The sequence below is a fragment of the Lontra canadensis genome, unplaced genomic scaffold, assembly GCF_010015895.1.
Source record: "Lontra canadensis isolate GAN:19392208 unplaced genomic scaffold, GSC_riverotter_1.0 scaffold35, whole genome shotgun sequence".
Taxonomy (NCBI): domain Eukaryota; kingdom Metazoa; phylum Chordata; class Mammalia; order Carnivora; family Mustelidae; genus Lontra; species Lontra canadensis.
The window spans coordinates 7486859-7513496 of NW_022631029.1; the positions used below are offsets into that span (position 1 = coordinate 7486859).

Below are 26638 nucleotides of genomic sequence, written 5' to 3' on the forward strand. Positions count from 1 at the left end.
ATTCTCCAGTTCTAAAGCCTTTGGATATTCAGAAGTGTTGGCATATTTTTGTGAAAGGCTGAACGTATATATTCCATTTCAGATTTTTGTTTCTTTTAAAAGCACTGGCATTTAGGGATGCCATGCTACTAGGAAACTGGAAGATTCTTAACCCACTGAGCCACCCAGAAATTGGAAGTTTCTTAATCCTCCAAGTACACAAATGTTGCAACTTAGAAAAGGGAGTGTCAGTCATTTTCCATTCCCAAAGGCACAAATTATTCTATAAACATTAACACACACTGCATTCAAGAGGTATTACAGACTATCTTGGCTGCCCTCTGCCCTGATGCAAACATGTGAAGAGGCAAGTGAGGCTTCTGTATCTTCCTTCATATGTCAACCTTCACTTCCACCTTTACCACACCCAAGGCATTCTTACCAACAGAAATCAGCCTAGCCTGTTAAGAAAACTGGAAGCCAGGGCGCCTGGGTGCCTCAGTGGGTTAAAGCCTCTGCCTTCGGCTCAGGTCATGATCCCAGGGTCCTGGGATCAAGTCCCACATTGGGCTCTCTGCTCAGCAGGGAGCCTGCGTCCTCCTCTCTCTCTGCCTGCCTCTCCCCCTACTTGTGATCTCTGCCTGTCAAATAAACAAAATCTTTAAAAAAAAAAAAAAGAAAGAAAACTGGAAGCCAATCATCTAAGCCTATCAAATTATTTGCGTAAGGAGTATCTGCCTTACTTTCAAATGACAAAGGCTATACCACCAACCTTCAGTCAACTGAAAAAGCAATTTTATAACATAAGTCATTAATTATTTTACTTATTTATTTTTAAAGGAACCATGCGCGTGAAAGCACACACATGTTGGCAGGGGGGTGGGTGGGCAAAGGCAGAGGAAGAGGGGAAGCAGACTCCCCGAGGCTTGATCTCCCAACCCAGAAATTATGACTTGAGCCAAAACCAAGAGTCAGACGTTTAACCAACTGAGCCACCCAGGCATCCCATAAGTCATTTATTCTTAATATTTAAAAAGGCTTTGCAGAATGAGGCAAATGCAAGAGTCATAAGATTTTTTTTTTTAAGATCTACTTACAAGAGAGAGAGAGAGAAAGAGAGCGTGTACCCAAGAGCAAGGGAAGAAAAGGGAGAGAGAGAGGATGCCAAGCAAACTCTCTGCTGACTGTGGAGCCTGACTGGGGGCTTGATCCTACGACCACAAGATCAAGAGCTGGATGTTCAACCAATGAGCCACCCAGGTGCCCCAAAAGTCATAGTAAGATCTGAAGTCAAGGACAGATTTGCAGTTCTAACTTTAGAACTTAACCTCTCTGAGGCCTTGGTATACTCATAAATTCAATGAGAATAGTATTACTTACCACGAATGACCTAGGAGGGAATCAATGACCCTACATATGAAGGTGCTATGGCTGTAGAATGCTAGGGATATCATAGTTTAATTTTGTATTTCTTCAAAATTATAGATCTTTAAAAGACTGGAGCTCAGTTTCACACTTTCACAGCTGCTATTTCAACGTGTGTACTCTGTTCAAACATTTTTTTTTTTAGTTACAAATTTTTTTAGTTTCACTATGTGCAAGTACTGAGCCAAGAATTTCAAATGCACCACTGAATGCAATTGTCTCAAAAACCCTATTATCATCCCATTTTGTAGGTAAGGAGACTGAGACTAAGAAAATTGCCCTCAAATAGACAATCACAAGGCTAGGAAGTGGTTAAGCCAGGATGTGATTTGTCTAAATTTGACAATTCAGGAAAAGCAGAGCTGTGATTAAATACAATGCCTATTTTATATTTTGGGGGAAAAAATCCACCACTGCTTAACTATGGAACGGGAGTGATATACTGTATATTAGGATTCCTCAGCTTGCTGCTGTGGAGGGATCGTCACATCGTTGCCTGCTCACTGCCCTCACCGCATACGCTCCTGCAGGCATGACCACCCTTCCTCTCTTCTGGATCCCAGTGCCCAGCAAAATGAGCATCTGCCCTACTAAAGCCAGAATGCAGAAGGAAGCTGAAGGCTGCAACAGGATTTAGCTGTAAACCCACCTCCACCACCCCTTCCTCTTTCCCCCTAGATATCTGGAGTTACCATTTAGGAGTGGCCTCTCTCAAACCTGGAAGTCCCTGTGGGGCTTCACTCTCAACCCTGCCCCTCACCCTCACTTCCAACCAGGCCACAGGACAGGGTGGATGATCCAAGCTGGGCAAATCAGTGTTTCCACTGCCCCAGCACAATGACTTGTTCTAGAATGGGAACTTGATCCAAGCCAAGCTAATCAAGGACAGAAATCTTGGTCATTCTTTTAATTAGATTAGGAAATATTATAAGCACTCAGGAACCAAAGAAGGGTCTTCTGCAGGGGAGTGGCAGGGTCATATATGCATCTTCGAAAGATGATTCCAGTAATAGCCATGAAAAAAGACACCAAGAGAAGAAGACACACAATGAGAATACAGTAACAATTCTACATTGATAGTCCTGACAAGAGATGAGGGCTTAATCCAAGAAAATGGTAAAAGGAATAGAGAGAAGAGAATACTTTGGAATTGCTTTCTGTCTCACTAGAAATACTATCCTAAAAGGAAAAACCTGAATGCTACATAAAGAGATGAGCACTATGGACACCTGATTCATACAATAAGTGACTTACTAAGTAACCAGAAAGCAGAAAGATGAAGTGGTTATGAGCACAGTCTAAGCCATGCCACTTGGGTTTAAATTCAGTGTTATGTCACCTTACTAGCAGTGTGACCGTGGATGAGTTATTTAACCCCTCCTGTGCCTCAATTTCTTCATCTAAACAAACTGGGATAATAACAGTACCTACCTTCCAGGGTTGCTGGCATGCAGAAAAGGAAACCCTGGAACTGGTTGATTAAAGACAAGTAGTAGCTCAGCAGACAAACAAGGGGGGAATACAGCATTCCAGGCAGAGAGGAAGGCATGTGCAAAGGAGAAGAAACATGAAAAATGAGCTTGAATCGTGACCTTTGCCCTCTCTAGAGCCACATTCCCAGTGCTGCCTAAATGCCAGTTGGAATTCCAGCCTCAGGAACTGTATCTGAAACTCAACTGGTCGAGAATGAAACCAATCACTTTCAGATCTCCTCCTCTCCTACCAGACGGTTTTAATTATTCTCCATGATCTCGTAAACACAGAGACCGTAACAGTGGGTCAAGGGTGGACTGGTTAGTCTGATGTAATTCATGCGTCATGGGAAGAGACCAAACACCTCCCAGGGCACTGAGTAGGAGACATGACTATGGCAAGGTCAGAAGAAGCAGTGGGGACTGGGGGTCAAGTCAGAGGTGGCACAGAGCACTGCTAACCCAGGGGCAAAACCGACTCTTGGGAACACAAACCATCCAGGCCCTGATGAATCATCCTCTGCTGCAGGGTAAAGACCAACTTTGCATCTGGCTTTTCCAGAACTAGGACAGCAACTTCCCCTACCTACCTCAATCCCCTTTAGCTATTGTTATATTGCTGATAATAATTCCATGTTTTCCAACCGAAGTTCTAATTGATAGTCCAACTTTCTAAAGATTTTAATATGGGCAAGTTCCCAAGTTTTCAAAGTCAGGAGTTCCAGGATCAAAAGAAAAGATGCCCAACCAAATTATAGTTATCACACCAATCACTATAATAGGTACATAGCATACATTATCTGTAATATTCAACACCCTTGAAAAGTAGTCAAGAATTCCCCTTTTAAGAATGAGAATACTAGGGGCACCTGGGTGGCTTAGTGGGTTAAGCCTCTGCCTTCAGCTCAGGTCATGATCTCAGGGTCCTGGGATCGAGCCCTGCATCAGGCTCTCTGCTCAGCGGGGAGCCTGCTTCTCTGCCTGCCTCTCTGCCTACTTGTGATCTCTCTCTCTGTGTTAAATAAATAAATAAAATCTTTAAAAAAAAAAAAAGTGAGAATACTAAAGGCCAGAGCTGTGACAAAGCAAGGATATAAACCTAGGTCAGCCTGATTCTGTGTAAGTCAGGTTCCAGTGAATTAACATCAATCAGTCAACAAGGAACTGGTCATACATCTATTTCCTGGACCTGAAAAACAGAAAAAAAGATCTTAAAAGTGGTGAATCAACTCAAGGAAAACATTCCTTTTTTTTTTTAAACGTCTGCCTTCAGCTCCGGGTCATGATCCTGGCTGGTGTCCTGGATTGAGCCTCATGTCAGGCTCCCTGCTGGGCAGGAAGCCTGCTTCTCCCTCTCCCACTCCCCCTGCTTGTTTTCCCTCTCTTGCTGTGTCTCTCCCTGTCAAATAAATAAATAAAAATGTAAAAAAAAGAAAGATTTTATTCATTTATTTGAGAGAGAAATAGAGAAAACAATGAGAGGCAGAGGGAGAAGCAGACTCCCTGTTAAGGGAGTCTGACACAGGGCTCACACCCAGGACCCTGGGATCATGACCTGAGCCAAAGCAAGACGCTTAACTGACTGAGCCACCCAGGCACTGTGTAAACATTCCTTTTTATAACATTCCTGCTAACCCCTAACACTAACTCTTTCACTGGGTTCAGTTCAGGCCCTGATCACTATTCACTTTTATCATTATAATGGCTTACAAGGGGATCTCCCAGCATTCACTCTGGCCCTACTTCAGACCAGGTCTTCACACTACTTGTCTTAACAAAGCTTATTAATGGAGTCACCAACCCACAGCAGCATTTCCCAAACTTGTGTGGCCACAGAACTGTTTTAAACTGACAGGCCATCAGCTGGCATTCACAATATCTACTGAGTGCTTGGACTGAAAGAGAGAGGAAAAAATGGACTTAGTAAATGATGCAAAAAATAAAATAAAATAAACTTTATGGTCAAATAACAAACAGATTAAAAAATTAAGCCATTTTTACTTTCTTACAAATAAAATTTCACAGGTTATAATAAGAACACAAGACACATGACATAGACATAATGAAGTAGAAACCATACATCATGCTAGTTGGTAAATCTGAGTCACACAGTGTAAGATGCAGATCCCGTCACACACATGTTCGTAATGTCCCAGCATTAACTCTCAGAATTATGTGAAAGTGTTTAGAATTCCTTATTTTAGACTTTGAAAATGTATTTTAGAAGCAAAATTACTCAACTGTCACTCTTCTTTTTTTTTAAGTCCTCTACCATCTGTAACACTGGCGTTCTCCAGCTTTAGCAGGTGGCGAGATAACCCAGGGGCTTCAGACACTGCACAGTGTGTCACAGCTTCTCTCCAGGTCATGTTCAGTGAAGAGTGCAGCAGTATATTTCCGTGTTTAAGAAAAAGAGGAAGGGAAAACCGTATGGAGGTCCTCAAAAAATTCAAAATAAAAATATCATATGGTCCAGTAAGTCCACTACTAGGTGTTTACCAGAAGGAAAACTCTAATTCAAAAAGATAGATGCGCCGCTACATTTACTGCAGCATCATTTACAACAGCTAAGATATAAGAGCAACCTAAGTGTCCATTAACAGGTGAATGGGTAAGGAAGAGGTGGGGGGGTGTGTATGTGGAGAGATATCTATAATAGAATATTATATAGCCATAAAAAGGATAAGATTATGCTATCTGTGATATGGATGGACCTAGACAATATTATGCTAAGTGAAATAAGTCAGATTGAAAAAGACAAATGCCATAGGATTTCACTAATATGTGAAGTCTAAAAAAAAAGCAAAACCAAACCTGTAAATACAGAGAACAAACTGATGGTTGCTAGAGAGGAGGAGAGCCAAGAGATGGACAAAATGGATGAAGGGAAGTGGGAGACAGAATAGAGGCTTCCAGTTACGGAATGAATAAGTCATGGGAATAAAAGGCACAGTTTAGAGAATATAGTCAGTGATACTGTAACAGCGCTGTATGGTGACAGATGGCAGATAACACTTGTGGTGAGCACAGCATAATGTATAAACTTGTGGAAACATTGTTGTACACCTGAAACTAGTAACATTGCATGTGAACTATACTCAAAAAGAAGGGAGGAAAAGAAGGAAAAAGGAGGGGAAGAGGGAACAAGGAACCTAAATAGATGTATTCTATCTATGCTTGTGCACACACACATTTCAATGGAACAATATATCATTAAAAAAATTAAACATCAGTTGTCCTTAACTTTAGCTATCCATGAGAATCAACTGGAATCTTGTAAAAATTACTGATGCTTTGGTCTCATTCTCCTTCAATTCGCCTCCCAAACTGTGAATTAACTGCTTGGATATGGAGTCTGTGCATCAGTTGTTTTTTTTGTTTTGTTTTTAAGGCTTCGAAGGCTGAAAACCATTGCTACAGGAGAGGGAGGGAATCAAGTGGAGGCTTTAAGGGTAGAAACTCCCTGCTCAGTGGGAGCCTGCTTCTCCCTCTCCCTCTGCCTGCCACTTCCCCCTGCTTGTGCTCTCTGTCAAATACATGAACTCTTAAAGAGAGAGAGAAAGAAAGCAGCCAAATGTAACCTATGGACCTCATTTGGAGATGTGTGAAATTTGAATACAGATTGAATATTTGATACTAAAGAGTTATTATTATTTTAGATGTAATAAAAGTTTTGTGGGTATATTTTTAAAACAAGTCCTTACAAATATAAGCTTAAATATTTATAGGTAAAATTATTTCTAGAATTTTATTTTACTTTTTTTAGAATTTTATTTAATAATTTGAGAGCACGTGGTTTGAGTGCAAATGACTCATGAGCTGACACATTCCTGCACCAGATCAGGAGAACTGATTCTAAAAATCTTTCCCCAACTCCTTGTTCAACAAAATTGTGTTGGTAGCTCGAAATTAGCAAGGTAAATGTATGGGCAAATACTCCCAAGGGAAACTGGCAAACACTATATAAATCAGAGGTGGTTGCCATGGTATCACTACCATGAAGTTGGGTTTATTACACTATTCTTCTTACTATTGTCAATAATTAACATTTTCCATCATAAAAAAAAAAAACTAAAAAAGAAAACCAGCATTTCTGTGTGGGGAGAGGGTAACTAGTGGGTAGGGTGATTCTGTAACAGATGGTTCATTTACACAGTTTACAAAACACTGCCCTAACACATACATCCCACCACTAAACACAGTCACTTATTCTGAAATAACCAATGCCACCCACAACTCCTGCCACCCTGTACACTAACTAGTAGATGTGACATCTCTCTGCTCCTAAAGTGCCTCCTGACTAAAAAACATCCATCTATAATACAGTCCCATCATCCAAAACTCAAAGAAGATAGCTCCCTTCCAGGGGCTGAGCACTGCTTCTCTATGATAGCACAACACAAGCTCCATGTGTCTACTATATCACACTAAAAGCTCCTAAGGAGTAGGGATAAGGGCCTTCCTGCCACCTTTTGTCTAGTACAGACCTTGGCACACATAGACTCTAAATATAAATGGACTGAATAAATTATTTCCTATTATCCAGGCTAGAAAGGACTGAAAGCCAAGTCCCCTTTCTGATCACCAACTCATATCTGGAATTTATAATTTATAATAATTTATAATAAGTAGAATTTATAATAGGACTATAAAACTATTCTGACACCAATTGGTGTATTTCACTACACTTCTGATGCTAACCACCCAGAGAAGCAGCACAGTCCACAGTTAAAGGACCTGGTCCCTAACAAGACTACCCTTACTTCAGATGCCAGAGGCACTTTGGGAATCCCCACGCCATCCACATTTCGGACCAACTGACTACAAATTCAGAGGTTCCCACAATTCCTCAGTTTTGACCTGCTAGAACAATTCACAGAACCCCAGAAAACCTGATACTTACAATTTTATTATAGAAGATCAAACCAGGATTAGCCAAATGAAGAACACAAAGGCTATAGTCTGGAAGGGTCTTAAACACGGAGTTTTCCATTCCCCTCTCGTCATGGAATCAGGGCATGTCATTCTCTTAGAACAGAAATGTGTTCACCAAAAGGAAGCTCCACCAAACTTGGTGTTTGAAGATTTTTTTCAGGGTTTGTTCCATAAGCATGACTGAATCATGGGCCACATGATTAAACTCAAATCTTCAGCTCCACTTTTCCCCAGATGTCAGCCTGGTTCAAAGTCCCAATCCTCTAATTATATGATTGGTCCTTCTGGAGACCAGGACCCATTCTGAATTATCTCATTAACATTAACTCAGGTGCAATCCAAGGGACTCATGAATAAGAAAGACACCCCTATCACTTGGGAAATTCTAAGAATTTTGGAAGGCACAAAGGCAGACACATTATTATGCAACAAAAACAAACTGTTAAAATTCCCTAGCCAACTTAAAAATAAAGACAAAAAATGGTATCTAAGACCACTGAAGACCACTCATTTTAAGAGTACTTCCATTCTCACTTATTAGATTTCAGACCACTCCTCTACTAGACTATCCACCATTTTTTAAATGTTTTATGCATTGGGGAGCCTGGGTGGCTCAGCTGGTTAAGTGTCCGCCTTTTGATTTTGGCTCAGGTCCTGATCTTAGGGTTGTGAGATTGGGCCCCTGGTCGGGCTCCATGCTTGGCATGGAGCCTGCTTAAAATTCTCTCTTTCAGCCTCTCCCTCTGTCCCTCCCTCCTTCTTGAGCTCTCTCTAAAATAAAAAAACAAAAAATAAAAAATGCTTTTTAATGCATTAAATTTAACTATACTCCAAGGGTTATCTAGTGATCGCTAGGGGAAAAAACCCTTAACAACACCAACCGGATGGGGTTCCTCTTTTGTCAGCTGAAAAATCCATTACTTGAGCACTGGCCTGGTAATGTCAAGACAAATCACCTCCTTTTTAAAAATAATGGAGTCTCACACACACACACACACACACACACACACACAAGTCAATAATCTTTCCCAAAAGAGCCATTAAGAACATGGCAAGAGGCTGGGGTGCCTGGGTGGCTCAATGGGTTAAAGCCTCTGCCTTTGGCTCAGGTCTTGATTCCAGGGTCCTGGGATCAAGCCCCGCATCGTGCTCTCTGCTCATCAGGGAGCCTGCTTCCTCCTCTCTCTCTCTGCCTGCCTCTCTGCCTACTTGTAACCTCTGTCTGTCAAATAAATAAATAAATAAATCTTAAAAAAAAAAAAAAGAACATGGCAAGAGGTGACAAGTATGTCTTATTCACAGTATGAAACAAATCCCATAATTTTGCTTTTATTTAAAAATATTGGCTGCCGGGGTGCCTGGGTGGCTCAGTGGGTTAAAGCCTCTGCCTTCAGATCAGGTTATGATCCCAGGGTCCTGGCCCTCCATTGGGCTCTCTGCTTAGCAGGCAGCCTCCTTCCCTTCCTCTCTCTCTGCCTGCCTCTCTGCCTACTTGTGATCTCTGTCTGTCAAATAAATAAATAAAATCTTAAAAAAAAAATACTGGCTGTCTCCAAAAAAAAAAAAAAAAGTGCTTAATTATAACACTGCAAACTGAACAATAAATCTCCAGCCACTGGCTTAGCCAAAAAATCTTTATCCAAATTTCAACATCATTAGTCACTGTCTTCACACACAATATCTTGTAGGGTATCACATCTTAAAACTATTGTTGACAAATTCCCAGACAGGTATCAGGGCATGGACTGAGAAAAACTCAAGCCATCTATTTTTAGATCTTAAATTCATTTAAGTGGAACCTCAAATGCATAATAAATAATACAAGCTAAAAGTTTTCATTTCCAGGCTCTGAACACTCCTACCTTTTTTAATGCCAAAGAATCACAAGTTAAATTTTACACTTAGCAGGAAAAATGACATGAGAAAAACTTATGGTGAAGATATAATATACAAGAACAGTCCTAGCAAACCACCTTTTCTAGAGACAAAAAATCCTGTGCCAACACCTGTCTCAATCTGGAGCCACATCATCTAAAATTCTTACAAAAAGACTTAATGAGCAAAATGTTTCCCCTATTACTTTCCTTCAAGCTGCTTTTTATTTGAAGAGAAAGCCTCGATCCCCTTTTTACTAAGGAAGTATTTAATCTTGAAATAATATCTCATCGTTCAACAGAACTGTAAACTAAGGCTATTCTGTGCCAAAGACAATGAAAACAAGACCCTCAGTCTCTGGAATGGGCAAGTATGCCCAACCTGTCCTTGCCTACATATCATGCACTGGTGTTCTCCAATGTATGTGGTTCTTCAGATGATGACATTTCAAAAGCTGCCAATAGGTTACTAACCATGCAGTAGCAAATCTCAGTTTTTTGTGTTAAAACAGTAGATCCTGTGTTCTGTGAATAAGCATCCACTAATTTTACTTACTTGAGAGAGTGAGAGAGAGAGAAAGAGCAAGCATGAGTAGCGGGAGGGGCAGAGGGAGAAGCAGACTCCCCACTGGGCAGGGAGCCTGATGTGGGCCTGGATCCCAAGACCCTGAGATCACGACTCCAGCTGTAATGAAGAGTCGGATGCTTAACAAACTGAGCCACCCAGGGACCCCTAAATTTTTTTAAATAATCATATTTTCGGGGCACCTGGGTGGCTCAGTGGGTTGAGCCTCTGCCTTCGGCTCAGGTCATGATCCCAGGGTCCTGGGCTCTCTGCTCGGCGGGGAGCCTGCTCCCCCACCCACCTGCTGCTCTGCCTACTTGTGATCTCGCTCTTTCCAATAAATAAATAAAATCTTTAAAAAATAATAAATTAATTAATCATATTTTCTTAGAAAGGCTCTAAAAGAAAGCCCACCTTTTCTCTTGTATTTGGAAAATTGTTTCTTGTACACAACTCATTCTCAGAGCCATTTTCGAAAAGGGCAAGAGGGTTCTCAGTTTTACTGTGAAAGCTTGGAAGAAGGAAGAAGGCTGCCTATCTTTCAGTTGCACAGGTGAAGAGCTGGGTCCCTGAGGAGCAGTAACCCCACATTCTCACACCAAGGAAGCTGATGAGTGTCCATTCCCACCAGGGCATACAGGCCCCAGTAGTCTCACCAGAGGAACAGATGTGTTCATCACGATGTGATAAAGACAGGACTTAAATGCAGTCAGTCTCAAAGAGGAGAACTAGACAGAAGAGGACCAGTGTGTGAGTCATAGTAGTGTGTAACTCACTTTTCTAATTGGAGATTGTCTTGCTCTCTTCTATTTTAAAAACAGTGTGTAAGCAGATCACTGAGGGACATCATTCTTTTTCTAAAATTGAAAATACTTTGATAGTAAGAATCAGAAGGTTGGGGGAAAAAAATGTAGGCAATCTTCAGCACTCTCAATTAACTATCTGCACTAAAAAAAACCCCAACTAATCCAGGATGTCTGGGTGGCCCAGTCAGTTAAATGGCTGCCTTCGTCTCAAGTCATGATCTCAGGGTCCTGGGATTGAGTCCCACATCAGGTTCCCTGCTCAGTGGGGAGCCTGCTTCTCCCTCTGTCTGCTGCTCTCCCTGCTTGTGCTCGCTCACTCTCTCTCTCTCTCTGACAAATAAACAAATAAATAAAATCTTTAAAAAATAAAATTTAAAAATTAAAAAAAAACTAATCCAAGGATAATTCAATCACTTAATTATTGATTTTGAGTATCTGGCTATTTCTTTTTCTTTCTTTTTTTTTTAAATTTTAGAGAGAGAGAGAGCACAAGTGGGTGGGACAGAGGAAAGGCAGACAGAATCTCTCAAGCAGACTCATACTAAGCATGGAGCTAACACCAGCTCAATCTCACGACCCTGAGACCCCAAGATCATGACCCGAGCCAAAACCAAGAGTTGGATGCTTAACCCACTACACCACGCAGGCGCCCCCTGGCTATTTCTAGAAATGTAAAAGTTAGTGATTCCCTCGTTACCATAATTACTTCCTAAATATTTTCATCATAATAGTGACCTTTTATTTTCTTTCATTTTTTCCAACAGATTAAGAAGTTTGTAAAAGCAACAAATGGAAAATTCCAACAAATAAAGTAATCCAGAAATAGCTCATCATCTCTCATCAGATAAAGAAGTTTTGAGACTTGAAAGAGGTTCCAATAAGCTACCTTTTCATTAATTTCTAGATAACAGATTTTGTACGAAGAAGTTGATACTTATTTTAAGATCTTTATTTATTTGACAGAGAGAGACAGAGATAGTGAGAGAGAACACAAGCGGGGAGAAGAGGGAGAAGCAGGCTCCCCACTGAGCAAGGAACCCAAATGCGGAGCTCAATCCCAGGACCATGGGATCATGACCTGAGCCAAAGGCAGATGCTTAACTGACTGAGCCACCCAGGTACCCGAACTTGATAATATTTTTTAAAGACTTTATTTATTTATTTGAGAGAGCACACACACAAGTGGGGGAAAAGGGGAGAGGGAGCAGGCGAGGGAGATGCAGACTCTCCACTAAGCAGGAAGCCCAATGTGGGACTTGATCCCAGGATCCCGAGATCATGACCCGAACTGAAGGTGGACACACAACCAACTGAACCACCCAAGCACCCCAAAAAGTTGGTATTTTTTAGAAAAAGAACACTTCCCCAAAAAAGGTCTGCATTATAAAAACCTTTTTAAAAATGCATTTGTTGGGGCACCTGGGTGGCTCAGTGGGTTGGGCCTCTGCCTTTGGCTCGGGTCATGGTCTCAGGGTCCTGGGCTTGAGCCCTGCATTGGGTTCTCTGCTCCGTGGGGAGTCTGTTTCCCCCTCTCTCTCTGCCTGCCTCTCTGCCTACTTGTGATCTCTCTCTCCATGTCAAATAAATAAAATATTAAAAAAAAAAATAAAAATTCATTTGTTTCTCTCTTTTTTTTAATGCATTTGTTTCTTTCTCATGAATCCATGGCATTGAAAATAGCCGACAGATAAGCTAGAAAAATCAATAACCTGTTTCAAAGAGATAATTGTCCCTTAGCTTAAACATTCACCTCTGAGATTCAACTCATAAAAGAGAAGTCCTTGAACTAAAACCTTACATTACCCTTTAAATTAAATAACAGGGAAGGCAAATAACACTCCTTTCCCCTCTCTGAATATGAGATGTCCCTACTTTCTCCCTGTTCTAACCCATCCAGTCTTTGGGCCTTGCTGCACTAGCAGCTACCTCTCCTCTGGCTCCTCTTCCTCCACACAGGAACATGTCTGGGGTGACTATATCTTAACAAAAGTAAAAACAAAAACCTCCCCTCACGCCCACCTCTCCTTCAAGCACTGGGTCTTCTTCAAAATGTAGTCCCCATGCCCCACCTGCATCACCGGCAGCCACACACACACTCCCAGCCCTGATGACGCCTGAGCCTCTATCCAGTTTAAGTACAGAGAAAGCCGGTGTTTTTTTTTTTCCTTCTTGTAATGCAAGGGATTGACTTAAACATTGATTAAGGCGGCATTCACTTCAAAGAGGCATCTATTTCAAGAGGGCTAATCTTGAATAAACACATTGTGAGGGGTGCCTGGGTGGCTCAGTGGTTTAAGCCTCTGCCTTCAGCTCAGGTCATGATCTCAGAGTGCTGGGATCAAGCCTGCTTCCCCTCTCTCTCTGCCTGCCTCTCTGCCTGCTTGTGATCTCTATCTCTGTCAAATAAAAAAATAATCTTTAAAAAAACAGACAAAAAACCACATTGCTAGCCACTTGATTAGATGAAGAGCCCAGGCTGCCTCCCCTCACTGAGGCTCCTTTGTTTTGGAGATCTTGGTTGATTTTGCTGGATGGTCCTTTGGGCCACTTGTTTTTTTCTGCTTCCCAGGCTTTAAATTCCCCCTCTTATGTTTTAAATTCACCAATAAAGAGTGAGCCCCCAAACCCTAGGCCCCCACCTTCAACCCCAGGCCTGTGAGTGCTCATGCCCTCTCATTCCCAGGCCTGTGTTCACGCACTCTCCTCCCATCCCATACAACATTCTTGCTGTGTGGTTCCATGTGTGCGGTGTAATTTCCAGGTCCTGTAAATACTAAACTTTTATTCTTTTTTTTTTTTCCTTAAACCTTTCTTTCCTAATGGTAATTGCTGAAGGGTGTCTTGCAATCACAATAAAAAGTGCAAGGGTCCATCTACCCACAACACTGCTTAACGCCGGGCTGCGACCAACGCACAACATCCCGAGACTCACAGCTGACTGCAACCATGTGAACACCAGCCTTCACCACCGCTGACCTCTCCCGTTGCTTCCAACACCACTGACTGACCAGTGAATTCTGTAGCTCCCATCTCTGTGCTCTCACAGTGTACACCATGGTATCAGTCTCCAAAATCAGCCCCCCATTATACACTCACTCATTTACTCAACAAGAGCTTTTTAGGTATTCACTATGGGCCAGGTATAAGCTAAGCACTGGAGACAAAGTATAAGACAGAAAGCTTCTCATTCCCAAAGAACTTCCATCCTACTGACAGAGAAATAACAAAAAGCAAATGAGAATTCCAGATCATTACAGAGCTCTGACATAACCACGTGGGGTGCCATTAAACCTCAACAGAGAGACCCACTCTAAGCAGGCAATCCGAAAAAGTCTCTCTGAAGCTGAGTCCTAAAAGAGTGCCACCAGGTCAAAGCCAGGGGAGAAAGAGAGGAAGGGCCAGGCACAATCAAAAAGTACTGGGGGAGAGAGAGTCTAGTGTAAGAATAAGTTTAACAAGCAAGGAAGGGTAGGGCTAGAGAGAGAAGGTAAAGAGAAAGACAGGGACCAAACCCTGCAGGATTGTACAGACCACAGAAGATAGGTGGATTTCATTTCACTTTCAGTGAGGGGATTTAAACTGAAAAATGACGCGATCTGATCTCCATTTTAAAAAATCTCTCTTGGGGTGCCTAGGTGGCTTAGTCAGTTAAGCGTCTGCCTTTGGCTCAGGTCATGATGCCAGAGCCCTCAAATGAAGCCCTGAATCACTGTCCCTGCTCAGCAGGGAGTCTGCTTCTCCCACTGCCTCTGTCTGCCACTACCCCCCGCATGTGCTGGCTCTCTAATAAATAAATAAAATCTTTAAAAAATAAAAACAAAGAAAAAATCTCTGGCTACTAGGTGGAAAATGGACTGGAGAGGCAAGCAAGGTGTCTGAGAGAAGGAACTACTGTGGTTGTCCAAGCACAAGAAGAGAGCCAGGGTCTAGACTGGGTATGACACTCAAAGAACAGCAAGAAAAGAAAAAAACACAAAAACTAAACTTTATCAGAATTTAACATGTGTCCTTCAAGAATGTAAAAGGACAACTCACAAAATAGGAAAAAACATTTGCAAATCACATACTGGGTTAGGAACCAGTATCTGAAATATGTAAAAATCTCTTAGATCTCAACAACAAAGACAACCCAATTTAAAAATGGACAAAGGCAGGTGCCTGGGTGGCTCAGTGGGTTGGGCCTCTGCATTTGGCTCAGGTCATGATCTCAGGGTCATGGGACCGAGCCCCACACCGGGCTCTCTGCTCAGCAGGGAGCCTGCTTCCTCCTCTCTCTCTCTCTCTGCCTCACTGCCTACTTGTGATTTCTATTTGTCAAATAAATAAATAAAATCTTTTTTTTAAAAAATGGACAAAGGATCTGAATAGACATTTCTCCAAATAAGATATACAAATGGACAAGCACATGAAACATTATTTGTCATTAGGGAAATGCAAATGAAAACCATAATAAGATACACTTCACACCCACCAGAATGGCAATAATCAAAAAGACAAAGGTGGGCAATGACATGGAGAAAATGAAATCCAAGTACACTGGCAAGAAGGTAAAATGGTTCAGCCACCATGGAAAAAAGTTTGGCACCTCCTCAAAAAGCTAAGCTAAGAACTGCCATATGACCTCACAATGCTACTCAAAGAACTGAAAACAGGTACTCACACAAGTAAATGCACAGGTATACAAGACCAGCACTCTTCATAACAGCCAAAAGGTAGAAAATGCCCAGTGCCTATCAACTGATTAATGGATAAACAAATCACAGTATATCTCAGGGTCCTGGGATCAAGCCCCACATCAGGCTCTCCGCTTGGCAGGGAGTCAGTTTCCCCCTCTCTGCCTGCCTCTCTGCCTACTTGTAATCTCTCTCTGTCAAATAAATAAATAAAATCTTTAAAATAATAGATAATTTGATGAATGGATAAACAGAATGCAAATTATTCATATAATCGAATAGCATTTGGCCGTAAAAGGGAATGAAGTACTGAGAGATGCTGTGATATTGATAATCCTTGAAAACATCACGTTAAGTAAAAAAAAGCCAGGAGCAGAAGAACACATATAATTCCACATACATGAAGTGTGTGGAATAAAAATCCATACAGGCAGAAGATAGATTGCTGGTTGCCAGGGGGAGAGGGAGAGATGAGCAGTGACCGTAATGGGTATAGGGGTTTTTTTGGGGTATCGAAAATGGTCTGGAATTATACAGCGGGGATGGTTGCACAACTTTGTGAATGTACTAAAAACCACTGAATTGTATTCTTTAAAAAGGTGAATTTTATGTATCATATCTCAATTAAAAAAAGAAAAAGAGAAAGCAAAACAGAATCATCAAACATATGGAATCAAAGCTAGTACAGCGGAGGTAAATAATTGAAGGTAATAACTGCAGTATTTCATAAAGCTTGCAAAAAGATGAACGTAAGGAGTGAGGGGAGGAAAAAAAAAAGTCAGAGACTACTTTCATCCCCATCCTAACTTAAGTCTTCAATCTTGGCATTTACCCACACTTTTTAAAACCAGAATGTCAGAAGTCCCCAGGATCATGTCACAGCCCTATTCTCTTTGACCTGGATAGCCTCATCCACTTCCATACCACACTGATAGCTTCCCACACCTCTCTTCCAGTCTTGACATGCTTCCTGGTTCCAGGCCTGTCGTTACTATGGCTATTTCCACCTGGCCACCCTGCAAACCTATCAAAGTCATGCAACCGATCCAACTCTGTCTTCCCCTTAATTAAGAAAAAAAGTGTGTGGAGGGGTAAACACCTGGGTGGCTCAGTCAGTTAAGCGTCTGCCTTCAGCTCAGGTCATGATCCCAGGGTCCTGGGATCCAATCCTGCATTGGGGCGGGGGTGGGGGGTGGGGGGGGTGTCCTTGCTCAGCGGGGAGCCTGCTTCTCTGCCTTTGCCACTTCCCCTGCTTGAGCTCTTTCTCTGACAAATAAATAAAATCTAAAAAAAAAAAGGAAAGAAAAAGGTGGGGGGAAGGGGAGGAAGGGGAGGGGAAGGAAGAGAGGGAGGGGAGGGAGAAAGATTAATCTTAACATTTCTGAGTGGGATATTGTGATATAATAAGAAATATATGTTTGGTCTCTGGTCCTGGTTCCTGGCACAGAGCTCCTAAAACCCTTGGAATTTCCTGAGTGGCCGAGAGGAGTGTCTTGTTATTCCTAATAAGCCCCTATCAACCATAACCGAAGTTGAAGCTAATAAGGAGGATGGGGGCTGGTTACCAGAGGAACCAACCAGGTGATTGGAACTTTCTGCCCCTTGACCTCCAGGGAGGGGAGAAGAGCTGGGAATTGAGCTCATCACCAATAACCAATGATTTAATCAACTGTGCCTACATAATAGAACTTCCAGAAAAACTCTATAATAAATGGGTTCAGAGCTTCCAAGCTGAACACACTGAGATGCTGGGAGGGTCCTATGCTCAGAGGGGCACAGGCCCCTTCCCATATACCCTGCCCTAGGCATCTCTTCCACTTGGTTGTTCCTGACTTGTATCCTTTATGGTAAAAATGGTTTAACAGTAAGTGAAGTATTTTCCTAAGTTGTGTGAGCCATTCTAGCAAATTATCGAAGTCCAGGAGGGGGTTGTGGAAGCCCCCAATTTACAGATGGTCAGCTAGAAGTACAGGACGCTGGGACTTGTGATTAGCCTCTGAAGTAGGGTCCCATCTTGCGGGACTGAGCCCTTAACCTGTGCGATCTGCATTAACTCCAGGTCGTGTCAGAGTGCTGTGAACAGAGAAACAACAGCTTTCCTCTACCCAGTATCTTTAGTAACAGCATCATCCCTGTAGTATGCCAAGAATAATACTAGGTTCACCCCAGATGGAGTGTGAGGAGTAAACCCTGACTTTCCTCTCTCCCTCTCCTTCCAAAAGCAAGGAGTCAATAAACCTTATCAACTAAATCAAAATACATATCTCAAGTATACAACCCGACCTTGAATATGACCAGAGATAAGATAAAGGTTCAACCTTCCTAAAATGAATAAAATTGAAATTAAAACATTGAGAAAAAAATTTCCAAAAATTAGTCCTTTTTAAAGAATTTTAATACCTTGTGTTATCAAATGTACCACAAACTTTGTATTCACACATGTTGCTGGTGACTGCGTGTGGTGATCAGCACAATCCTTCTAAAAAGCATATGACCATATAGTACTTAATAAATAACAAACAAAAGTACATTTTCACCTAATAGTTCTATTTGTAGCAATATATTCTAGGAGATCAAGCCAAAAATGTTAAAAAGGCTTGTGTACTCTTTGAGGAAGACATGGTCACAGCAGCAGTGGAGCCTGGGGTGCCGGCTCCTACTCCTGACTCCCAGTACTGGCTCTCCCTGAGGAACAATTCCGTCAGGAAGCTAAACTGCATCCATGGCTCTTAAATATAACAGAATGTCACCCCTGAACCAGAGGTGGTGATTCACCAAACTAGAATTACCGTAACTAGCCACAACATAAAATCTATGAAGAAGGTGTATGCTAACACGATGAGAGGAGAAAAGGAAGAGAATCTCAAAATGGAAGGACCAGTTCGGGTGCCTAACGAGACTTGAGAATCACTACTTAGAAAACTACTTGGGGCACCTGGGTGGCTCAGCTGGTTAAGCACCCAGGTCTGGATCTAGGCTCAGGTCATGATCTCAGGGTTGTGAGATCAAGCCCCATGTTGGGCTCCACATGGGGCATACAGTCTACTTAAGATTCTGTCTGCCCTACCCCCCTCTAAAAACATCAAAACAAACAAACAAACTCCTTGTGGTGAAGGTAGTAAGACTTGGGATCTTTCTTAGATGAGGACCCATATGCAACTCACAGGCTCACAGAGTCCTGAGATTGTTAAAGAGATTCCCTCCGTCAGCAGAGCCAGGAATCAAGGTTGAAGTCACCCCTGCAGATACTTAAATTAACTACCTTCATAAATTATCAACTGTTGGGGTGCCTGGGTGGCTCAGTTGGCTAAATGTATGCCTTCAGTTCAGGTCATGATGCCAGGGTCCTGGGTCAGGCTCCCTGCTCAATGGGGAGCCTGCTTTTCCCTTTCCCTCTGCAGCTCCCTGTGCTTGTGCTCTCTCACTCACTCTCTCCCTCTCTCTCTCAAATAAAGAAAATCTTAAGAAAAAATAAATTATCAATTGTTTAAAAAAAAACCCTATACATAAAATAAGTTCATATAAGCAAACGACTGCAGGCAACCTAAAAGGAGAATAATTAAGTAGAGTATAATATATTCACTTGATTTACAAACTGCAGCAAAAAAAAAATCATTATGACAACAAAATACCAGCAAAATACATCCAGCAACATATCAAAAGGATTATACCTTACACCATCACCGAATGGGATTTATCCCAAGAATGCAAGGGTAACTCAACACACAAAATCAATCAGTGTAATACACCACATTTAAAAAATGAAGGGAGGGGCACCTGGGTGGCTCAGTGGGTTAAGCCTCTGCCTTCCGCTCGGGTCATGATCTCAGGGTCCTGGGATCGAGCCCCACATGGGGCTCTCTGCTCAGTGGGAAGCCTGCTTCCTCCTCTCTCTCTCTCTGCCTGTCTCTCTGCCTACTTGTGATCTCTCTCACTCTGTGTCAAATAAATAAATTTTTTTAAATTAAAAAATAAAAAATGAAGGGGAAAAGCCACATGATCATTTCAACTGATGTACAAAAAAGCATTTGACAAAACTCAACAACCTTTCATGATAAAATCACTCAACAACTAGGAATTAACGGGAATTTCTTCAGGGCACCTGGGTGGTTGGTGGTTCAGTTGGTTAAGCTTCTGCCTTTGGCTCGGGTCATAAGATCAATATTTTATTTATTTGAGACAGACAGAGAGAGAGAGAGAGAGAGAGCGAGCGCATGCCCATGAGCAGGGTGGGGAGAAGCAGAGGGAGAGGAAGAAGCAGACTCCCCACTGAGCAGGGAGCCTGACGGGCGGCTGGATCCCAAGACTCCAGGATCATGACCTGAGCCAAAGGCAGACGCTTAACCAACTGAACCACCCAGGTGCCACAAGGATACCCACTTTAGTCAACTCTATTCAGGATAGTACTGGAAGTCCTAGCCACAGCAATCAGGCAAGAAAAATAAATAAAAAGGCAATCAGATTGAAAAGGAACAAATAAAACTATTCACAGATTATTACATGATCTTATATTCAGAAAACCCTAAAGAATCCACAGGTTGCAGGGTATAAGATCAACACACAAAACTCAGTTGTAGTTGTATACATTCACAATCAACACTCTGATGATAAAATTTAAGAAAACAGGTTTTTTTACAGAAAGGGAAAAACTGATCATGAAATTCATATTGATTTTTGATCTTGGGGTCGTGAGTTCTCTGCTCAGCAGGGAGCCTGCTTCCCCCTTTCTCTCTGCCTGCCTCTCTGCCTACTTGTAATCTCTGTCAAATAAATAAAATTTTTTAAAAAGTTAAAGTGGTTAATCTTACATTATGTATATTTTACTACAATTTAAAAAGGAGGGGTGGAAGAAGGGTGATTTTAGTGATGGTGTGGAGGAGATATGAATGGGAGGCCTACAGATGCTTACCATTAAAGCCAATCCTAAGACAGGAACAGGGGGGAAGGACAAGATGAGAGAGCCCAGAGAATACAATGAGTAAGTGAGAGACACAGAGAAAGACTGATTCCTAGATTTATTGCTTTAAAACTTAGAGGAAACACAGTGTGACAGTATGCTAACAACATCAATTTTTGGCATATGAGTTTGAGAGATGAATGAGAGATGACCAGCTGGCAAAATGAGCATAAACACATATCTGTATCAGCAGAGAAAGTTGTGAAGCTATAGTTTTGATTTTGAAGGTCCAGGTTCAAGGCAGTAAAAAAGCTCAGGAAGACAGCTGCTCACTGAAGAAAAGGTAACAAACTAAGTTCTGGAGATCTTAAACTATCTTTTAAAGGGCAGAGACAAGGCCAAGTATTGGATGGAAAGCCAGGGGAATGAAGACACAAATGTCAAGAGGGAGGGTGGTTCAACAGTGTCAAAATTCTGCTGAGAGAGCCACTAGTTGAACTGCAGGACATTATTATTAAGCAATTCCAAAAAAGTTCTGCTAATGCTGTTTGGACCAACTCCTATGTTATGTGGTATACACTGTGGAATACAAAATGCTGGGGAAAATTCCTAAGGAATTCACTAAAAAAACTACTAGAACTAATAAACAAGTTCAGCAAGGCTGTAAGATACAAGATCAATATTTTAAAAAATTAACTATTTCTATATACTTGCAATGAGCCATCTGAAAATGAAAGTTAGAAAACAATTAGAAAACAATTCCATTTACAATAACACCAAAAGGAATTAATTACTTAGGAATTAATTTAAGGAAAGATGTGTAAAACCTATAACTGAAAACTACAAAACATTATTATTCTTTAATTCATAAGATCTTCTTTAGAAGAACTAAACAAATGGAAAAACATCCCATATGCATAGCTCAGATGACTTAATTTTAAAATGGTTATTCTCCAAATTAATCTATAAATTTAAGGCAATCTCTACCAAAATCCCAGTTGCCCTCCTTGTAGATGTTGACAAACTAATCTTAAAATTCACATGGAAATTCAAAGAACCCCAAAAGCCAAAACAATTTTGAAAAAGAACAAAGTTGAAGAACTCACACTTACTGATTCCAAAATTACTACAGACCTATAGTAATCAAGACAGTAGTAGTGGCACACAGACAGATACGTAGATTGAGAGGGTTTTTTTTGTTTTGTGTTTTGTTTTGTTTTGTTTTGTTAAGTAGGCTCCATGCTGGGTATGGAGCTTGAACTCACAACCCCAAGATCAAGACCTGAGCTGAAATCAAGAGTCAGGCCACCCTAATCAACTGAGCCACCCAAGGTGCCCCTAGAATCCTTAATGTAAAGGGTTAGAATGCAAAATGGTGCAGCCACTTTTGGAAAACAATCTGGCAGTTCCTCAACAAGTTAAACGTAGAGTTACCACATGGTCAAACAATTCTACTCCTACATATATATACCAAAGAGAAACGAAAACATACATCCACATGAATGTACACATGAATATTCACAGCAACATTATTCATAATAGCTAAAAAGTGAAAACAACCTAAATGTCTATCAACTGATGACTAAATAAACAAAGGTGGTATATCCATACAATGGAATAGTATTCAGCAACAAAAAAGAGTAACAGATTAATATGAACTTTGAAAATATGATGCTAAGCAAAAGCCAGGAGCCAAAGACCATATACTGTATGACTCCATTTATATGAAATGTCCACGACAGGCAAATCTATAGACAGAAAGCACATTAGAGGGGAATGCAAATATTGGCATTGATGGCTAGGGTATTAGGTTGTTTTGGGGGTGATGAAAATTGATTGTTCTAAAACTGATTGTGATGATGGTTGCTCATATCTGTGAATATAATAAAACCACTGGGGGGGGAACCACTGAATTATACACTTTAAATGGGTGAATTATATAGTACGTGAATTATATGCTATATATATATATATATATACACACATATATGTGTATATATATATATATATTGCATATATATATGCAATATATATATATATATATATGCTGGAAGACCCACAGATATAAATGTTTTACGGTAAGTACAGAAGTAAATCAAGTCTGGATGCCAATTTATTGTTCTTGTGAGGATAGTTACAGTAACTTATTAATACATCTGAAGTCTTCAGGCTTTCCCAAAAGTTAAATACTCATTATAATACTTCGTACTTGGTGTGCTGTTTGACATCACTGTTATTAAAACAAACCAATAACAGGTAATAACTTCTTTGAGTGTTTCAAACAGCAGTTTTATAAACTGAATAGGTAAAAAAATTAAAATTAAAATTAAAAAAATAAACTGAATTGGTGGTTAGCCATACTAAACAAAATCTCTCTTACTACATACAGATCCAACTCTATATATCCTAGTTCTTATTTTTGGTATTGTGGGCTTATTACCCTAATGTTCCTAATCACTGGATATGTAATGTATTTATCTTTTTAAAAATTGTGATAAAATATACATAAAACTTACCATTTTTTAAGATTTTATTTATTTCTTTGAGAGAGAGAGTGAGAAAGGGAATGAGAAGGGCGAGGGTCAGAGGGAGAAGCAGACTCCCCACTGAACAGGGAGCCCAATGTAGGACTCGATTCCAGGACTCTGGGATCATGACCAGAGCTGAATGCATTCACTTAACCAACTGAGCCACCCAGGTGCCCCAAAACTTATCATTTTAACCATTTAAGTGTACAACTCACGGCATTAAGTACATCCACAGTGTTGTGCAACCATCACCCTTATCCAATTGCAGAACTTTATCATCCCGAACAGAAACTCTACACCCATTAAACAATAACACCCTATTACCAGCTCCAGCTAACCTTTATCCTACTTTTGGTCTCTATGAAATTTACCCATTCTAGGTACCTCAGATAAGCAGAATTATATAATATTTGTCTTTTGGTGTCTGGCATACTGGATTAGCTTAATGTGTTCATGGTTCACCCAAGTTCCAGCATGTATTAGAATTTCATTCCTTTTAAAGGATGAATAGTATTTCATAGTACATATACATACGACAATTTATTTATGCATTCATCTGCTGATGGGACATGGGTTGTTTCTACCTTTTGGCTACTGTGAATAATGCCGCAATGAACACTGGCATGTAACTATACGTTTGGCTCCCCAGTTTCAATTCTTTGGCATATATACATAGCAGTGAAATTGCTCAATCATATGGTAATTCTTTAATTTTTTGAGGACCTGCCAAACCATTTTTCCACAGCATATAGACCATTTTACACTCCCAACAGCAATGAACAGGGGCTCCCAATTCTCTACCTTCTCACCAACACTTGCAATTTTTTTTTCATAACAGCCATCCTCATGGGTGTGAAGTGGTATCTCATTGTGTGCAATGTATTTTTAGTCTATTATCTGTAAACAGAAGTTCACCTAGTGTTGATTTCTATAATTATATGTAGCACAGCCACGTTAGAGATACAAACAAATATTTACACGCCAATAAAATAAAGCACAGAATTACAAAGATTTAAATCAACTGAATTTTGAAAAAGATATCAAAGGTGACAATGAATACAGACATAACACAAAACCTATATATGCCATTTTACTCATCTGGGACTAATGTCTAAAAGACTAATATGTGTACATAAAAATTCCACAAAGCAAGTTACAGCTTTGTGATTTATAGATATGACAGTGAAACAAATGAGGAGTCACTCCTGAAGTAAAACTTTTAGAGACACATTTATCCCTGAGAGATCATTGTCACTGTCCCCATTTTAAAGATAAGTGAATCTGAAATCAAATAGGTTTAACCACTTGTCTTAGACCACAAAGCAAATCTTTGGAAGAGATCTGGAAAATAACAATTTGACTTCTAAGCTTAAGGCAAAAATCTCATAATTTAATGTGCAAAATATCAAAGAAAAACTGAGAACCATTTCAACTCTTAACGGTAAATAAACTATGGGAAGTTGCCCACAACACTGAAGCTTACAACCTCCAAAAGCAAGGACAGATAAACTCCCAGCTAACTGACCTGAATGTGGATTCTACTCAAAACTACATTTCCCGCCCCCCCCCCACCATGCTCTAGAGAACACTGAGTCTCTAACTTTGTCTCTGTTGTCATTGTTTTGTTAAATTTTGGCGGTTCAAACCTAGGATAATTCTATTGTTAAACTGACAAAGCCTATGTTGAAGCAAACAAAGAAAATGGAATTGTTCTTTGACAACCTTGCCTAAATCAGATATAGAAAGTGTTACTTGTCTTTTTTTCCTGCACTCTACATGCTAAACCAGATAGTTACTGTTTACCCTCACCGAATTTGATCCAATCGTTTTAGCGAAATTGAAATATATAATACGTATATTTTAAGAAATATTTTAAATTTCAAGAAATACTAAGAATATTTTAAGAAATCCATGCCCAGTTATGCAGAGGTGAAATGACCTGACTGGGATTTGCTTTAAAATACTTCAGCGTGAAACAAGATGGGACCGGGGAGGGAGACGAACTGAACCGTAACAGACTCTCAATCTCAGGAAACAAACTGAGGGGTGCTGGGGGGTCAGGGGAGGAGGGATAGGGTAGCTGGGTGATGGGACATTAGGGAGGGTATGTGCTATGGTGAGTGCTTGGAATTGTCTAAGACTGATGAATCACAGACCTTCACCCCTGAAACAAATAATACATTGTATGTGAATACAAAAAAAAAAAAAAAAACCTTAAGCAAAGCAAAGGAAAAAAAGTAGAGATGAAACATTTGTGACATATTTAAACTGTTGAATGTGGATGGTGACATACAGTTCATTTCACCTTTTCTCTCTCTACTTTTGTCTATGCTTAAAGTTTTCACCGTAACTTTTCACAAACTGAGTGATTTCCAAACGAAGTTACCGTCCTGGTTATCGAAGACAAGTCAGCGGATACGAACGTCCTAGTCTTCGGAACCATCCCGGCGAAGGGTCCCCCCGCAGAGGCGAGGCCGCAGTGGGCTCCGCGCCACCACGCGGGCCGAAGGCGCACGTTTTCTCCCAGGCTGAATCTGACAACTCCCTCGGTGCGCTCCCAGGCTCGGAGGACCGCCCAGCTGGGAAGTGGCGCACGCGGGACTCACGCCCGCGGCTCGGGGAAGCCCGACAAACTCCGCTCGCGCGCTACAAGCTCCCCGCCCAGTGTGGTCGGCCCCCGCAGCCCCTCGAGACCGCGGCTGGAGACCCCCGCACCGCCCCCTCCGTCCCCCCACCACGAACGCCGGCCCAACCCGCCGCCTACCATCCAGGTCCTCGTCGTCCTCCGACTCGGTGTCCGCCTTCGCGTCGGCGACCAGGCCAGCGCCGGGCTCCAGACCCTGGGAGCCGGAAGGAGGGGCGGCGGGCGGGCTGGCGGGCTGCGAGCGGGCCTCGCGCAGGCGGGTGAAGTAGTCCACCGCGAAGTCGACCAGGTCCGGCGGCTGCTGCCGCAGCACCTCCACGGTGTAGCCCTGCAGCAGCTCCGTGAGCCCCGGCGGGATCTGGATGTGGCTCATGCCGGCGGCGGCCGCGAGGACAGGCGGGTCCGGGCCGCCGGCGGCCACTGCCTCCGCGCTCCCTCACGCCGGCCTTTTCGCCCGGCGCCCGCGAGGTCTCCTCCCGCGCGACCCGGCTCTGGCCCTCCTCGCGCCGCGCCGCCCTTCGGCCCGTGTGAGTCTCCGGGCAGCACGACCCTAAGCTACTACGGCCGGCCTGGTGCCGCCGCCGCTGTCACTGGGCAGCCGCCGCCGCCGCCGCCGCCGCCGCGGGGACCGACGAGCCGGCAGGCGGGACGGGCGGGGTAGGAGCCCGGGTTGTGACGCACGCGACCGCGGGCGTGCGCGCCCCCGCCGACCGCCGGCCCCCAGTGCGCGTGCGCCGCTGGGCCGCCCGCAGGTCCTGGGCAGTCTCGGGTCGAGTCCCGGGAATGAGTGGTCTACTGGCTTAAGGGAGTCTTCGGTGCTTCCCACCTAGCCGGGAAGAC

At 42.0% G+C, this 26638-nt stretch overlaps 1 protein-coding gene across 1 annotated transcript in view; it reads right to left on the reverse strand.

Moving 5' to 3' along the window:
- Nucleotides 1–26430, reverse strand: part of PRKAR2A (protein kinase cAMP-dependent type II regulatory subunit alpha) — a 106049-nt gene extending 79619 nt beyond the window's left edge. Inside the window, exon 1 of the mRNA XM_032867995.1 lies at nt 25919–26430. Within this exon, the coding sequence (XP_032723886.1) occupies nt 25919–26171 (253 nt within the window). The 5' untranslated portion in view covers nt 26172–26430. The remainder of the gene's footprint in view (nt 1–25918) is intronic.
- Nucleotides 26431–26638: the final 208 nt, after the last annotated feature.